The sequence below is a fragment of the Elgaria multicarinata genome, chromosome 1 (genome assembly GCF_023053635.1).
Source record: "Elgaria multicarinata webbii isolate HBS135686 ecotype San Diego chromosome 1, rElgMul1.1.pri, whole genome shotgun sequence".
NCBI lineage: Eukaryota > Metazoa > Chordata > Lepidosauria > Squamata > Anguidae > Elgaria > Elgaria multicarinata.
Window position 1 is genome coordinate 75,081,970 of NC_086171.1, and position 16,739 is coordinate 75,098,708.

Here is a 16,739-nt window from a genome sequence, read left to right on the forward strand (position 1 = left end):
CTGTTTCCACAAATATAATTCATTTGTTTGTTGCAGATCTGTAATTTGCTCCAGTTGATTTTGCTACAGAGTCCTATAAATGCTTACACAAACACTTGGGATTGGTTCAGACACAACAATCTTGGTTTAATACACCAAGGTTTATTAAGTTGAAAATCAGGATTGTGCCTATGCTTGCCCTCCTTTCTTCAAGATTAAAACTACAGTTTTGTGATTTGGATTATGTAGGAAACAATGGTTTAACAGACCCTGGGAAACTTGAATTCTGGTGCATGAGGGAATTGGATAGGAGAAGCCCATAAGTACACAACTTGTTCTTGACTTAATAAAGTATGATTTCATTTGAACCAGCCCTTGGTGTTAAGTCGAAAAAGGAATAGAAATCTAGTGCTACAATCATTCTGGCACATTGAAGACTTGCTTGCATGCTTATGACATTAAAACTTTGTCTCTAGTGTATGATTTTGCTTCATTTCTTTTTTCCTTTTTTTTAAGTTACTGCCTTTAGAGCTGAGACCCAATAGTCTTTTTTGCTTTGGGATCTTGTTTATTGTTCAAAAGTGCTTCAGTGTTTTGGTTTGCTTTCACTGTCCCCTCAAAATTTTGTCATTTTTTCCATCCAAAATTTGAACTTTAGAATTAAAGTGTAGAAAAGCCCCCATAGCCTAGTTTTTAGAATGCAGAACCTAAGTACCCCATAGGGAAGCTCTTGAGCCTTGGGAGCAGGGAAGCAGTGCAGTTCTTGACCTTACCTGATCTTTGCCACACTTGGGCAGTCCTCAATGCTAGGGGCGAGGCTTGCAGAGTGTTTTTAAAAGGAACAGTACTGAATCTTTAGCTCAGTCGATTGGGGAGCTGCTTTGAGGTGTGCCCTGTGGGCTAGTTTAGTGACACTGTATTCCACTAGAGCTTTAACAATGAAAGCTTTTTGACACTTTTACGCCGCTCTAAGTTATGATTAGTGTCCAGGAGAAGTTAAACAAAAAAGAAACACTTTCAGTTTTCATGTCATTTGCTTAAGTGTTTTGATGAAAGCATCTTTTCTACTAATCTGTCTCTGCTGCCATGATGAATGCCCCCTTGAAGCTGGAAGTAGCCAGAGATATCCTATCAGCCAAGGTCACATGCTTCGTGCATTAGTTCACATGAGTCACTAAAGTTTGGTGACTACAGGCACATCCACACAACAGACTTAGGATCTGTTGTGTGGATGTGCCTGTAGTCACCAAACCCAACATGGCAGTGTTGTCCAGTTAAAGTCCTGGCAGTGGTCCTGTTTGCCTAACCCTTGCTCAGTGCTGGGTGGTGGTGGGGCTATGATAGAGAGCTAGAGAGAGAGAGCGCAGAAGGGGTGTGTGGGTGAGGGAAGCTGAACCTGCTGTTTACCTCCATGTAGCTTTTCCCTCAAGTACATTTTTCCTAGCCAGGCTCACTTCTAGTATGGGAGTTAAGGTGAGGAGGAAGTGCCTGGTGGCAGAGACTATAGGGAGGCAAGACAAGGCAGTGGGAGGAATTAGCGCTTCCCACGTTCACACCGCTGTTGCTCTAAGCCCTACCCTACTGGATATATGATTAGCCACTTTCCTTCATAGAGCTAAGATTGTTAAACCAGTTTAATAGCCCACTTGTTGTAACACTGACCTTTGTTGTTTTTCCCCATCATGACTACTTTGGCTATTAAATTGGCTTAATGCTCATTCCCTGATTTAACAGTCATTATTGTGAAGACGGGCAAAGAATCTCTGAACAGTATCCCCAGCATTTCACTAAGTTATAATTCCCAGTTTTTTTGGGTGTGGGTGTTTGGGTGGAAGGGCTATGACAGTGAAAATAGAATAAAAAACCTGTAGTATAAATATGGCTTGAGTGATAACTCTGAGGGACAAGAGGGTATGCCTGGAAAACAAGGAATTAAACGGCTTCCATTACATGGCTGGTGCAACCCTGCTGTGCAAGCTCTAGAGACCCTTTTAATGTCAAGCAACAGATGCTGCATGAAGGAATTTGTGTAGTGGATACAGAGCAAATTATGATCTGTTTTCATTCCCTGCTGGCAAAGTTATATAAAGCAGCTGTTAATTGCTGTTGATATATTTAAAAGAAAACTTTTGAGAAGACTTGAGGCCTACAGATCCCTGCCATCCCCACGCCTCCAGGAACTGAAGCGGCTCAAGATGAATGTCCATTTACTTGACTCAATACAAGATAAGCTAACACAAACAAAGGTTGTCCTTGCAAGCAATTATTCAAATATTAAAGTCTTGGTGTGCTTTAGATAGAGCACATTCTGGCTTACTTAGTTCAAATTGGTCTGCCAATATTTTCATTCACTAGGTGGAGCTAAAACTATTCAATACAAATATGCACATCTGGCTCTTAAGCACATTACATAGAAGTAAGACCTACTAAATACGGGACAGGGAACAAATAATGTGCTATGGATTAGATTGTATAACACTAGATTATTATGGTAGCGTTTTGCTCTTCTTTTGAGACAGTGGACCAACGAGAGGTAATACCACAATATTGAGTATATGACACACACGGGTCTTGCTTGTCTTTTATACACGTTGCCGCTTTAGTATATTGGCCCCCTCCAGAAATCCATGAGAACAATAAAAGGCTGAATGAAGAGTGCTAATTGCACACGTTTGGGGCTCTATGGTTCTCGAAGGGTAATGGATGGCTTTAGGCTTGCATCATCTCTTCTTCCCTCTGCAGTGGGTGTTTTTGTACTCAGTAAATCTTGTTACCTGAATCATGATGTCATTATTGAAGCTTTATTTATTTATTAAATTTATACACCGCCCCATAGGCGAAGCTCTCTGGGTGGTTTACAAAAGTTAAAAAAACACTGGACATTAAAAGTATACAAAAATTTTAAAACTAGTTAAAACCAGTGTGTCTGCCAAAACGCAGATCAGGTTATATGTAGTTAAACCAGTGGCCCATTTAGGGCTGTATTATCTACTCAAACTGGCAGCAGCTCTCTCAACATCTTGGGCTGTCGTCCTCCTAAGACAGTGGTTCTCAACCTGGGGCACTCCAGATGTGTTGGACTGCATCTCCCAGAATGCCCCAGCCAGCTGGCTGGGGCATTCTGGGAGTTGTAGTCCAACACATCTGGAGCGCCCCAGGTTGAGAAAGGCTGTCCTAAGACCTGCTACCTGAATTCCTTTAACTGGATGTGGCATGATTTAAGACAGGGATCTTGATCCATATAAATGATTAAATGAGATTGCAGTTCAAGTCATAATGAATACTCTATGAATGCATTTTATAACATTTGAATGTTTAAATATTTTTTGTTATAGTGGTTTGCAGTCCAGGATCATATAACCCTCATGAAGGAACTCACTGTCTTCAGTGCAACAAAAGTCTGTCATATGGAGCAAGACAGTGTTAACTGAATGTCAGCATAAACCTTTTGCTGTATTTAGTAGCAGTGATGTACTTTATATCTTGGTAATAAAAATAAAAGGATTTTTCAAGACTCCAGTTTAATTTGTATTACGTCACTGTTTAATGAAGACTGACAGAAAAATTCCAACTTGTTTTGTTGCCCCTGGTAGATTCACTTTATTTTTGCGTCATGGCATGTGAATTTTACCTCCAATAAGTGGGAGCATCTCTTAAATATTTCCGGTCTTAAGACCTATCAGGCATGAGGCTTATCTGATAACGTTAAGAATGGGCCATCTTTATTTTATCAAGCTCCAGTGCGGTGTGTGTGATCTTGCAGTGCAGAAGCCTGCATTCATACCTACTCAACCCAAATGCTTGGTGAATGACCTTGGGCCAGTTATGAACAGTCTAAATGCTTCAGAGTTGTTATGGGAGGAGAAAATAAAGTAGCTCCATGCATGCTCCCTTAAGCTTCTTGTTGAGATACAGATGTGACAAGTAAACAATGTTTTTTCAGTACGTAGTTAAGACTATTTTGTTCTTGTATTGTGAAACTGTCCTTCTGTTTAATAACACCACTCATAATTAAGGTTCCATAATTGTGGAACCTTAGATACATTGATCTATGTGTCTTGATCAAGTGATCTGTTCCAGGCTTGGGACCTCTGAAGTTTGTGTTGATTTCTTCCACCCTTCCAATCACAATATGAAAAGCTTTTGCATACTTTTTAATTGTCAATTTACAGATTCATTTCTCTTTCAGTGCAGATAAAATTAGCTCCTTCCACCGTAATAAAACAAAATCCAAGTATGTATAAGAGATCCATGAATGCATTTGAACAAACACAGATCTTAGTATTACAATTGGTTTTATAGAAGATTGTCCCAAAGATTGCTTAGGATCTGGGTGCCACATGTTGACCATGATGATTCTAGGAATCTTCATAGGTTCTGCACAGTCCCATGTTATACTGACAGTTGTATATCAGGTAGAAAAACCCAAAGAACCACTGCTGAAGATGGTGCATTTTGAGTCTGGCATTTGGAATTGTGAAGGTAATTAATGATATTAGACCCTGAAGTTTCTGCGACAGGGCTGTTGAGTGAAATAACTAATGAAAACATTGATGAATGGAAGCACATCAGGTCCATCAGTAGATGAGGGTGTGGGGAATCCATTTTAAGAGGAAAAATAATTCCGAGATTATTTCCCAGGATTTTTTTTGGACTACCGTAGATCTATAGCCTCTCTTGATCATCCATAAAGGTCTGCACTGCTGCTATTTCTACTTTCAGGGAGTCTCTACAGTAAGAGAAATCACATTGTTTACCCGGGGCTGTTGTGTTTCCTGGTTCTTTGGCGTGATTAATATGGGCTGCATTACATGGGAGGAGAGGGGTGACAAGAGGGAAGATCCTGCTGTTCCCTGGGGCTGTTTTAAATAGCAGAAAGGTTTTGAGGGAGCGCCCCTCTCCCTATGCAAAGGAGCAGGGGGAACAGCAGTAAGTCTGCAGCTCTTGGAACATTTACTTGGGAGTAAGCCCCATTGAACACAATGGGATTTACTTCTGAGTAGACACATGGGGAACTACTAGCACAACCTAACAGAAAGATGAAAAAATTAAAAAGAATCACAAGCATAACTCTAATATAGCATAATGAAGCATCTCCCTTACTTGGGAGTAAGCTAGATCTGCGTCCCTTTTTGCAGAAAGGCATTTTACCATCTTCTCCCTCTGACAGCAGGGGAAATCCTTCTGCAAGCTTATAGCGCAATGTCAACTTTACACACTGCTGATTTCGCACCATTAGAGGTTTATTCCAGCTTATTGATTCTTTTTAAAAATGGAATAAGTTGGAGACCATGGGAGACATCCTGTTTGTTTACAGCGTCATGTAATCCACCTGGAAACTTCCGTGACTGGTCAGTCATTAGTGTGCTGTAAATAGCTCGTATAGGGAAGCCCTCATTCACCTGTTGACTCCCTGTCTTCTTAATTTTAGTTAAATGTTTCCTGTGAGATCTGGCAAAAATGCTCCCTTACCCTTCCTTGGTTTCCTCTGTGAGGCTAAACATCTCTAATGAGCAAACCCTTTCAGCCCCTACTTACTTGCCTACAAAATAGCTTTGCTGGTGGCTCTCATTTGAGCCTACTGTGTTAGTGATTGGATATCATATCAAATGAAATCTTCCTACCTACAGTTTTACAAAGACAAATCTGTTCTATTGCATGACTCCTCTTAAACTCAAGGTGGTTTCTCCATTTTTATGTTTCTCACTTTACGAGTTTCCTTTTTCTCTTTTTGAAATTAGAAGCAAAACAAGCTTTGCACTCATTAGAGCTTTGTCTATGCTAGCCTTTTATATAGACAAGGCTAAGTTTTCTAGAAAATCTGCTCTGTTTATGTGGGACTACATAGAACCCTCAAAGAAAAGCAGAGTGTTGCTTTTCTGCGATCACAATGGATATTGTGTGCAGTCATGCCTCCTGGCCCCTATCCCCAGTTTAGGAGACTTGGAGGGAAATAACCGTGAGTGAGAGAGTCAAAGCTCCTAGTCTTCCAGTTTTCTACACTATCCCAACTGGTCTGGGCAAGCCAATTTCATATGTGGAACTGCATTAAATATCCACTTGAAGTGCAGCAGGATCAGCAACACTGTTTTATGTGTGCATGGAGATTCCCAAATTGACTGATATGAATGGATATTGCAAGAAAATAGCTGAGCTCTAGTGCAGCTTAGGGATGGACAGAGCCTGTTACCATTAAATGGTCTGAAACAAATTGATGCCAGTTTGCCAATCCATGTAGATTGGATCCTGGAAACTTCTGGGCATGTACAGAGAAGTTAGTGTAAATTGAGGATGTCCTCTGCCCATGTTAAACTGTTCTTGGCATGCACAGCAGCATATGGCACATTGCTGAAACAACTATATAACTTCCTGCTACAGTAATTATTTTGGCACCTGTCGAGTGACCAGTGTGTGGGACAACATACTGTCACCACTGCTCCTAAAATGGTGTTCCTATCTGCATTTGCAACCCATTTGGTAGAATGCAGATGGCAGTTTGATGTGCAGCTGACAAGACAGCAAAATGCAGTTCATGTTAATGCAGACAGGCAATGGCCTATCTGAACAGTGGTATTGCCATGTTTTAAAGCCTAGCTTGGTTCACTGAACTTAATCTCCCCTTCTTTCCTAGATTAACAAAATGAAGAAATCTGTTTAATACTGTGTTGCTTTCATTATTTAATAATACCATCAATGTTTCCTTGTTGGTTGCACATATTTATTTATTTTTCCCCACCAGACACTCATAGAGATAAATTATGTTTGGTCTTATGGAACTTTCTGAGCAATTTCAGGTTAACTAGCAATTTGTACATCATGAGGGAAGATTTGAATAGCTCCCATTTTGCTTCAACAGCAGCAAGCTGTGTGAGTGGATCAGTTTCTAGATATGAGCAGGTAAGAAGCCAAATATTATTCAGCATCTCAAATTTGGAGTTTTCCTAATCTTTTTTTGTAGTGAGAACAGGATTATATGCAGGATTTGCTTATCAAAATTAAGAAATCTGATACTGCTGAATAAATGGAAAACAGTTGGCAAGAAATCTCCACTTCCCTTCGCACGTGTGTGTGTGTGTTCCGCATGGAAAAAGGCTTCTTGTACATGTAATCCAAGGTTTAACTGATGTTTTTTTTTAAAGCATATGTAATGAACTAGGTTTTTAAAGTGTTTACATCCAGGTTAATGAAAAATAAATGCAAAAAGCATAAATAAGATTAATATAACGGTACTTTTATTGCTGAAACATTAGTATAAACAGCATAATTAATATTTAGCAGAATATATAAAATAGCTATTTTTATCAAATGCCATTTCAAAATAAGTGGAAGGGGAAAGCGTAAGCAATAATTTTAAGAAATGAATCTCCAGTTGAAATCCACCAATGATCAATTCATAGATAGTCCTTGTTTTCAGGTTGCAAGGGACAAACAGACTGGAAAAAAAAACAACCTGTGGAAGTCCTGTTACATTAAATTCCAAGCACATCACATAACTATCATCTCCAGAATGAGCCAACCACACTGACACTAAATTGCTTAGCATTGGTTTGATTTATTTATTTAATAACACATAGGGACAGTGAATTTTGGTTTCACAAATACGGAAATATTTTTGACGGTTACCACAGGTTAACTAATGTAAGCATATTACGTTTTGCAAGCTGGGTTTTGGCCCCAATCCAGTGCAGTCAATTAGTTACGTAACTGGGGGCCCAGATAGTGATGTTCATCTCAACCACATGAAAAGTTTAATCTAGCCAGTTTTGTTGTGGCCAGTATGAGAATAGCAATGCAGATGTGCATCCTTATAGGGTGCCCTGTTTCTATATATGGGTTGCCTTTGCTGGACTGGAATATTATCATTTTGCAAATGCTTACTGAAATAAATACAGTTTTTAAGACAATAGAAATGCAGATCAAACAGTATCTTGTCTTGAATATTTTGTCAGTACGCCATATATATCAGTCCAATGCCTTTTCAAAATAGTGCAATTGGTGAATCATTACTTCACCTGTAGCTTTATAAAAATAATGTAAAGCTATGTTTTGTGTGACCACAGAGCGAAAAACGAACTTATATAAGGTGTTTTGCTTAGATAATAGCTATATTCAATAAAGGGCTTGCTTATTTCTCAGCACACATTTTGTAAGGTTGTCTAAAAAAAAAAAAATCTTGCTCTTATTCTTGGATAAATCTGGTCTTCCCTGCTGAACTGGGACAGCTAAAGGCTTGTGTATTTCTTAATATGATTGGAAGGATTACATAAGGGAAATAATGCTCTGTGGGTGTGTACTTCATATTACGTCAAAGGAGGCTTCTAAATAGGCATCAAATTTGCCTGTTGTAGATCCTCTTATCCATACTTCTGATATCTTATATATCCTGTATGCCCTTCATCTGACCCTGTTCCACATAGCATAGCATATGGGCTGTATGCCCTTCATATGACCCTGTTCCACATAGCATTAGGTCCTCTTATTTTGAAACACCCTTGATCCTCTGATAAAACACTTCTGGTATATTTTCATATTGTAGGTTCTTCTGTGCAAACGAATTATGTGTCCGTTCAGTGGTCCAGACTTTAATCTGGTTGCATTGTGAATTAATTTGAATGAATGGCATTTTGAATGACCACTTCTAAAATGTTAATAACGTTCCCTGACCCTCCAGCCAGGCCAGATTGCCTAATTGAGAAAGAAAGGCCCTTGGCAAGGGCCAGTGGGGAGAGGTCTTGCACTTACTATATTTTATTCAGATGGGCTTTGTGGCACTGCAGGTGGCTGGTATTTGATAGTGTTACTACGTCTCCGCTTACTAGTAATCCATTAACTAGCAGCATATTGCATAAACAGCCTTTCTGAAAGCAGTGAATTGGGTGCATGCTGTCTTTCCTGTGACTACAACAGCAGCATTGCAAATGAAAATCTGTATGAGCAAAGTAGAATGCAATGGTAGCCTACACTAAATATGTAAGGAGGAAGATGAAGTAACATTTGCTCAGCCTTGTGCAGGGCTTATATGTAAATATCAGTGTCTGTTTCAAAGTCAGTGTCTTGGAATTTTTTAAAAAAATATCGCTATTAACACATCTTTATTTTTATTTTTTTAGCTCATAACATTTATCATGAACACTTTTGTGTTACTCATTCTATCCAGACATGGAAACACTAAAATCTGTACATATAAAACACGGAAATCCCTCTGTCTGTGATCTATTTCTGTATTTTGGTTATTATACCTTTACTTAAAAACAGCTGTATGTTGTATGTGCTCTTAAATAGCATATACTGATTTGTTAATATGACTGAGGCAAACCTTAATATCAGAAACTGACCCCTATTTATTTTATCAAAACTAAAATATTTTTGTCAAAATGCATGCTGTCAGTCACTAACCCATTTTCCATGCCATCTTCCAAGAGACAAAAGTTTCTTCTTAGTTAAATATGAATATCCTGTTTAAAATGCGTCATTGTGCTTCCTTGTTTAATGTGTCAGTTACATTTCTTAATGTTATCTTTGTGAGTCAGGTATGCCTTCACTGTAAATTACTTGCCCTTTTTAAGGATTCTTGTTGCATTGTGCTAGAGCAAGATTGATTTTAGGAACATTGTAAGAAGTGGTGATAAGCTTACTGGAACTTTTAATCTAAAATTCCTTTCACCCAGAAACACCAAATGAGTTATCTGAAATCTTGTAATCCTGGGTTTTCTTTTCTGCCATAGTCAATTCCAGATTCCATTTTTGTTGTGTATTTCTTCTCAGCAATACTCAAGGTTCTCAGGAACTTCCTCAAACAGAATAGAAAGGGAGTGGGTACACTGTCATGTCAAGTGACTTTACCTAATTACTTTTAAATGATTTCAGCTGTCAAGAAAAATAAAACTAGGATTGAGCTAAGATTGGAAGGGGGCACCCTTTTTGTGACCCCCCCTTCCACAAAATACATCCCCTTTAGTGATTTGTGGGGTGATTTTATATATTCAGGTAGCCTGAGCCTGTCTTATAATAGGAATTGAGGTGATGGCAGTTCTTCATTTGTAAGCCCTTTCTTAGATCTGATGTACATGTACATTGATGGTGCTATATAAATAAATAATAATAATAATAAGATTGGCAGCGGCTTTAGCACCATTGTTTCCTCCTCAAATTTGCCTTTTAGCAACAGTGTTCAGGCATTGTCCTCGCTCTGAATTAGCTTTGTCCTCAGTAAATCCATCAGGTAGTCAGATCTTGGTCCCAAACAGCTGGGGAATATGTGGCCTTCCAGATGTTGTTGGACTGTACCTACCATCATCCTTCACTATTAGCTATGTTGCAAAGGGTTGATGGAAGTTGCAGTCCAAGAACATCTCCCTCCAGTTCTGGAAAAATTGAGTTGTGGATTCTAAGCACATGGTTGGAAGTTAAGCCTTATTCAACTTAGTAGAAGAGGCAATTGCTTGAAAGTCTGCACTCCAGAGAGGGGAGGGTGATTAAAATTTCGGTATCAGATCAGAAATATGTATGCAGCAGCATTGTTCAGGGGTTAGGCACTACTAAACCTTTCCCAGTACACTTACCTTCATGCTGAAAGGAAATTGTGTCTAAAGAACCTTCACAACAGGCAAACTGAAATTGTCACTTGCCGAACTGAAAGCAGCTCACCTCTGGATCTTCATAGTGTCTGTGCACACACATGGGAAAACCTGCTCCTGCACAGCGCATCTTCAGAGCATTCTGAAGCTAGAAGCTAGACATTTTTGTTGGCAGGCTTTGCACCCAGGTCCAATGCACATGCCCAAAGGGGTAAACCTCATGCCCGTAGCCTTGTTGAAAAAAAGTTGCCGTATCATAAGGGCTGTAGTCACAGTGACCACATGCAAGAAGAAATAAAAAAGGACATTCAGGGGAAAAATACTAAAAATCAAAGAGCAAAGAAATGGCAGACAATAAAAATCAAAGAGCAAAGAAATAACAGACAAAGCAACGAGCCAACTTGGAGAGCATTCTGCTAGATGCTACCACTACAGGAGTTGAATTGACAACGCAAGTGTGGAGTTTGTACACTAGATCTAGGCGCAGATCCTGCCACCAAAAACATTTAGAGATTCTAGCTCTAGAACGTTCCAAAGATGTACTGCACAGGCTTCCCCATATGCATGACTTCATAGATGATCCCGCAAAGATCTACAGATTCAGATACGTGATCTCCCCTTGTTGCCTTATTTTGATTTAGGAATTATATAGTCACAATATTAGCCCTATTCAATCTTTCTAATCTGCACTGATTAAATGTATGATCTCTCTCTACACGTGGAGGCTGACTTTCTGAACATCAGCTCCATGTGTTTTCAAGCCCTGGAAAATCAACATTCAAAATCATGTTGAAAACCACGGATATAGGAAGCTCTCCCCTTCAGAAAGTTGCCCCCCACATTTAGAGGGGAATGGAGGGGCTGGAACTAGTGTGCTCCCCCTCATGTGTTTATCAAAAACCATTGGGAATGACTGAAAAGGGCTATTGGGTGCCAGATTTAGCATATATCAGATGCTATGCCAGAAAAAGTATAGCTATATATTAACAAGAGCAGCTCCCAAGACTTGAAATTAGTGGACTGCATAACTGCATCATTTAACATATAATTTTGGGTAGACCCACTTCTACGTATTGGAATCCTATGCTATACTTTACTGAATTCTGAAATGTTAAGTTAAAAATGTAATTTAGAATAGTAACTACGTTAGCCTGTTGCAGCAAAAGCATCAATCTCTTACAGCACCTTTTAAAGGCTAACCTATGGTGCCACAAACCTTCATGGACATGAAAGTTTATGTCACAGTATACTTGTTAATATTTAAGGTGCCATTGGATTCTGTCTATGTGCTATTCTGTAGTCCAGGTTTGAAGAATCTCTGGCCCTTTAAATGATGTTGGACTCCCAGTTCCCATGAGCTCAGCCAGCATGGCTAATGGTCAGGAAGATAGGGATTGTGATCCAACAATCCTTGTCCTTGGGCATACAAATAACATCCATATTTGAAAAGATTATGGTTTTACTTATCACATGGCTGCCTTTTGCCCTTCCATGTTGGTTAATTTTCGGATTCACAGGGAAAAATAATACATCACTTTGCAAACATTGCATAGCTGAAAGTTTTCCTTATCCTTTACATTGGAAGTAAATTTGGAAAATTACTTTCAGGCAGTCTCTGGAGGGTGTATGAAGAGGTATTCTGATGCCTGTGCTCTTTTTTTCTTGACGTATAGGTTGCCTTTAAGTATTCATAATTTCCATGTTCCTTGTAGGCATTGCCAACTGAAGTGCTGGCCAAAGCTGTGTGTGTGCATGTGAGAATATGTGTATCTGTATCTGTTGACAGCTGCCTACTATAGATTCAGCTAATTTCACATAGGCCATCAAAAGATAAGGTCTCTTAGTGTAGCTACAAGGAAAGCTACAATTGTCCAATGACATAGGTGTGAAACAATATCTTTCCAGGGAAAAGAACATCTTTGGTCAGCACCTTGAGAACTTTCCATTAAGTTTTTTTTAAAAGGCCCACTATTACAGTGATTGCCATGAAAGTATTATTGTTCAAAAAAAAAGGGGGGTGCTTTATGGCATCCTGTATCTAACTGCCCATAATTCAGGTGTATATGTATGTAAGCTTGTAGCTAACTGTTCCACTCAGTGAACTCACAGATTTGGCTCTTTTCTATTCAGTGCACAAAACCTTTCATTATCGAACTCTACATCTTACCCAATAGCAATCTCATACAATCTATAGTTGTGTGCACTTTACAGAGCATGTTTATCTGTCTTCTGATGCTTCACCTATTCTTGGGATTCAATGGATTGAAAGAAAACATGTTTGAAGTATTCAAAATGTAGTGTGTTATAGCACAAAACATATTTTAAGTTTGGTGTCTTAAGAATGCAATTCTACATTGACAGGAAATGTCCAGTTCCTCAGCTCTATGCAATCAATTACTATCCTTAATGTAGAGAGTATTTAAAAACATGAGGGATAATACATTGTGCTTTCAGACAAAACTTACCTGGTAGTTTTGGTGATATGGTTTTATTTGTGGTGAATAAACCCTTTTAAGATTTGCTAACAGGAATAAGGTATGAGTTCCTATATCATACCCCGTATATATTCCAAATGGATTTTAATAGGACCATAGCAAATAAGTTGCTATTGCTGCATTTCAGCAAATGTATTCGACATCTCCCCAGCTACCCAGATATTGCAAGTGTTGAGGGTTGCTAAAATGAAACAGTTTATCTTGGAACAATGTGCTACACAAAGACAATAATGCTACATACGCTCATTCCATCAGTGCCGGCTTTCGGCAAGGGGAAAATCGGACTTGCAGAATTTTTTGAGGATGTCTAGAGAGGCAACACATTAAACACCCTGAACTTGGATTTTCAAAAGCTTTTGACAAAAGTCCCTCAATGAAAACATTTTACTCAAGGGATACAAGTATTTTATGCATCTGTAACTGGTTAAAGAGAGGAAGGAGATATGAATAAATAGGTTTCACAATGAAAAGAAGTGGTGTCTAAAGCAGGGGGTGGAAAAAAATGCACAGGCATCCATCCCCAGCAGCTGTCCAGAAAAAAAGGAAAGCGCTCGAGGACTAGGCTCTGGTTCCTGTCCTAGAAACTTCTGGAGTGTCCTTGGAAGTAATACTTGAAGGCTCTTTCCGGGTACTTAGGCTGCTCTAGAAACAGGGCTTCTATGACCGGAGCCATAGAGCCTGTTCTCCTTTTTCCTGTTCTCCTCCCCCAACCCCTGAAAACGTTCCAGGTAACAGTGTGGGATGTTAGGATCCTTCCGCAAGCGAGTGGATTAGAGAAGGAAGAAGGGCTAGGTGTCAGGATTCTTTGATGGCTGGGTAGGTTGAGAACTGACGTTTCTGGGAGGAGTGTTGATTTTATCTGATCAAAGCATGTACCAGGTCTTTAAGATGGCCTTGGACAGGATTTGAATTTGAGTGAATGGTGTGTATGTGTGTTGTGTTGTATGTGAATGTGTGTACCTATGCACATTTGTGGACCCCACCAATCCCAGCAGACACCCTAGTGGCAGAAATGTTTGTGCACCCCTACTTAAAAAGATCTGTGTAGGATCTAAGATCTTTATGAATAAGGTACTGGGAACTCTGAGGCAGCCAAATTTGCAGCTGAAACGGAATTATTCAAGATGGTGAAAACCAAAGCAGATCATGAAGTCCTCTAGAAAGTTTTCTCCCAAATGGGTGAATGAGCAACAAAACAGCAGGTGAGATTCAGTATCAGTGGAAAATATACACTTGGATTCCCACCCCCTTTCACCAAACAAAAACAACTAGTTGACTATGATAATTTTCAGTGAGAAAGCTCACCTAAAATGTGGCGGTGACAGCGAAAAAGGAATGCTCAGTCTTAGGAATGATAGGGATTGAAAAAAATTAAACAAGACAGTTGTATCATATATTTATAGAATTCAACTGGTACAACAGCATTTGGAAACCATATAGTTCTATTGTCCAATCTCATAAATGGAATATGGAAAGAATAATTTTTGTCCTAGTTCTCCACTTTGGTAGTACTACCTGTGGCTTGAACCTACCACTTCAGGCTGCAGTTGGAAGCTTGTTTGAACGCTCAATAAATGAATATATTGCAAGACACAGAAATGTAGATGTCAGGGAGTAAGCTTCTAGCCAAGGAGCTTCCTAACATGCTAGTTATCTATGTGTAGGGAGATTTTTTGTATGAAGGAGTATTTTGCCATGTATAGTATAGTCCAGAAACAGGGTTACTGCTTCAGGTGAGAACTAGGCCTAAGATGACCAATGTAGGGGATCACCTTCTTCATCTAGGAAATGCTAGAGAATGTATTAGTTTAAAATTAATATCAATGAGAAATAATGGAGACTCACAAAATTAAGAACAGCATGGAGAGAAAAGATACAATGAAAATGTTATCTCATAATAGGAACTGAGGGTTACTTAAAGAAACTGATTGGCAGTAGGTTAAGGACAAAAAAAAGATTACACACAACATAGACCAAACTTATATAAGTCATTATCATGAGATGTGGCTGCAATGGCTTTAAAGATAAAAGATACAAAGTTAAGAAGAAGAGGGATGTCAACCATTCGTAGCCATGATAGCTAAATGGGAACTTTGTATGCAGGAACTGAATAATTCTCCCCTTCATGCTCCTCTAGTGAACTTCTAGAGGCATAAGGCTGGCTTGAGTTGGAAACAGATGCTGGATTTCATGCTCTAAAACAGCAATGTTCCTCATGATAACAGGGCCGGCGCTGCCATAGAGACCAGTCAGGCAGCCGCCTAGAGCTCCAAGGTAACGGGGGAGCCAAACGCCATGCCCGGAAGTCGCCCTCCCACTCCCAGAGCTGCTCTAGCCGAGCGAGGGCAGCTTCCGGGCACCCAGCCGAAGCCAAGCTGGGACACTGGGGTGGGGTGGGGTGGAGGCAGACGGACAGCTCCACATTCTGGTGTCCGGGCACGCTGGATGTCAGAACGTGGAGCCGTCCGCCTGCCCCCACCTTAGCGTCCCGCCCAGCCGAAGACAAGCCGGGATGCACGTTCTGACTTCGGGTGAGGGAAAGGTAATGCGGCCTCCATCCCTGCCTGTCTCTGCCAACCTGGGGTGGGGGGTACACTGGGGTGGGGGTGTATGGTGGGGGTGAGGAGGTATGCTGGGGGTGGGGCGAAAGCAGCTCACCTTGTCTAGGGCGCAAAATAGCCTGGCACCAGCCGTGCATGGTAACCGTTTTGCTGAAGGAGAATTAAAGCATCTAATTGTGTTCTAGCAAAATCCTTGGCCTTTTTGAAGTGACCTTGTGCAAAAACGCATGCGTGGAGAGGCACGCAACCCTTCTAGGGAAAAGTGGGAGTTGTATACAACTATCCAATTCTGACCTCTTTTTTTCAAGTTTTTTCACTTGAAAAGCCTTTCTAGGGTCTGGCTTATACAGCAGAATGAGGTTGTTATCAATCCAGATGCAAGGTCATATTTTGGAGTATTCTCCCTATATAAAAGAAACGGGAAAAAAACTGCAAGTAGAAGATAGGCATAACAGTGATTCTGTGGATCTACAATATTTTGCCCTGATTTGCTTGATTTTTGTTTGCGGAATTCTAAAAAATGCGGATGAACATTTTAAAAATTGGATTTTCTTTCTACATCTGCAGCAATGTCTACTTTGCCGTATCATTCTGACTTACGTCTTAACCCCAAACAAAATATGATAAATGCCTACCAGTATCTTTTCTCTCTGAATTGGAGAACAAGTTTGTGGGGAGGAGTTTTGAAGGTGTGAAGGGGGGAAGAATGTGTGAAGGGGGGAACAGCCACAAGGGAAAGGGTTCAGCAGCTTAATCTTGCATCCTCACAAGTTTGCTTTAAAATAAACAGATATCCACTTTAGGCCTTAGAGTGTGAGCTGTTACACTGCAAATGACTCTCTATCTCCTGTGACCTCTAGTGAAAGATGGCCAAGTCCTGATAACTCAATGACCACACTAATGTTAGATGGGAGACATCTTCAAAATCCTGTACAGAAAAAATGGGAGCTAATTTATGGCCAAGCTCCAAAAAACTATTTTAGACATACCAAAGAACTTGGGTGTGCTTAGTTGGGTTTTTGACTTCACTTTGAGCAGCAGGGCATCTTAATTCTTACTCATGATCCTTTTCTTGTGGGCAGACCTGCAGCACACTTGAAATACTGCTTATTTTTCTGAATAGTTTT

The 16,739-nt window shown here is 39.9% G+C and overlaps 1 protein-coding gene across 1 annotated transcript in view; it reads left to right on the forward strand.

Moving 5' to 3' along the window:
* ZPBP (zona pellucida binding protein) overlaps positions 1-3,494 on the forward strand; it is a 28,459-nt gene extending 24,965 nt beyond the window's left edge. The window contains exon 8 of the mRNA XM_063124035.1: positions 3,315-3,494. Coding sequence (XP_062980105.1) covers positions 3,315-3,406 — 92 coding nt within the window. The 3' untranslated portion in view covers positions 3,407-3,494. The remainder of the gene's footprint in view (positions 1-3,314) is intronic.
* Positions 3,495-16,739: the final 13,245 nt, after the last annotated feature.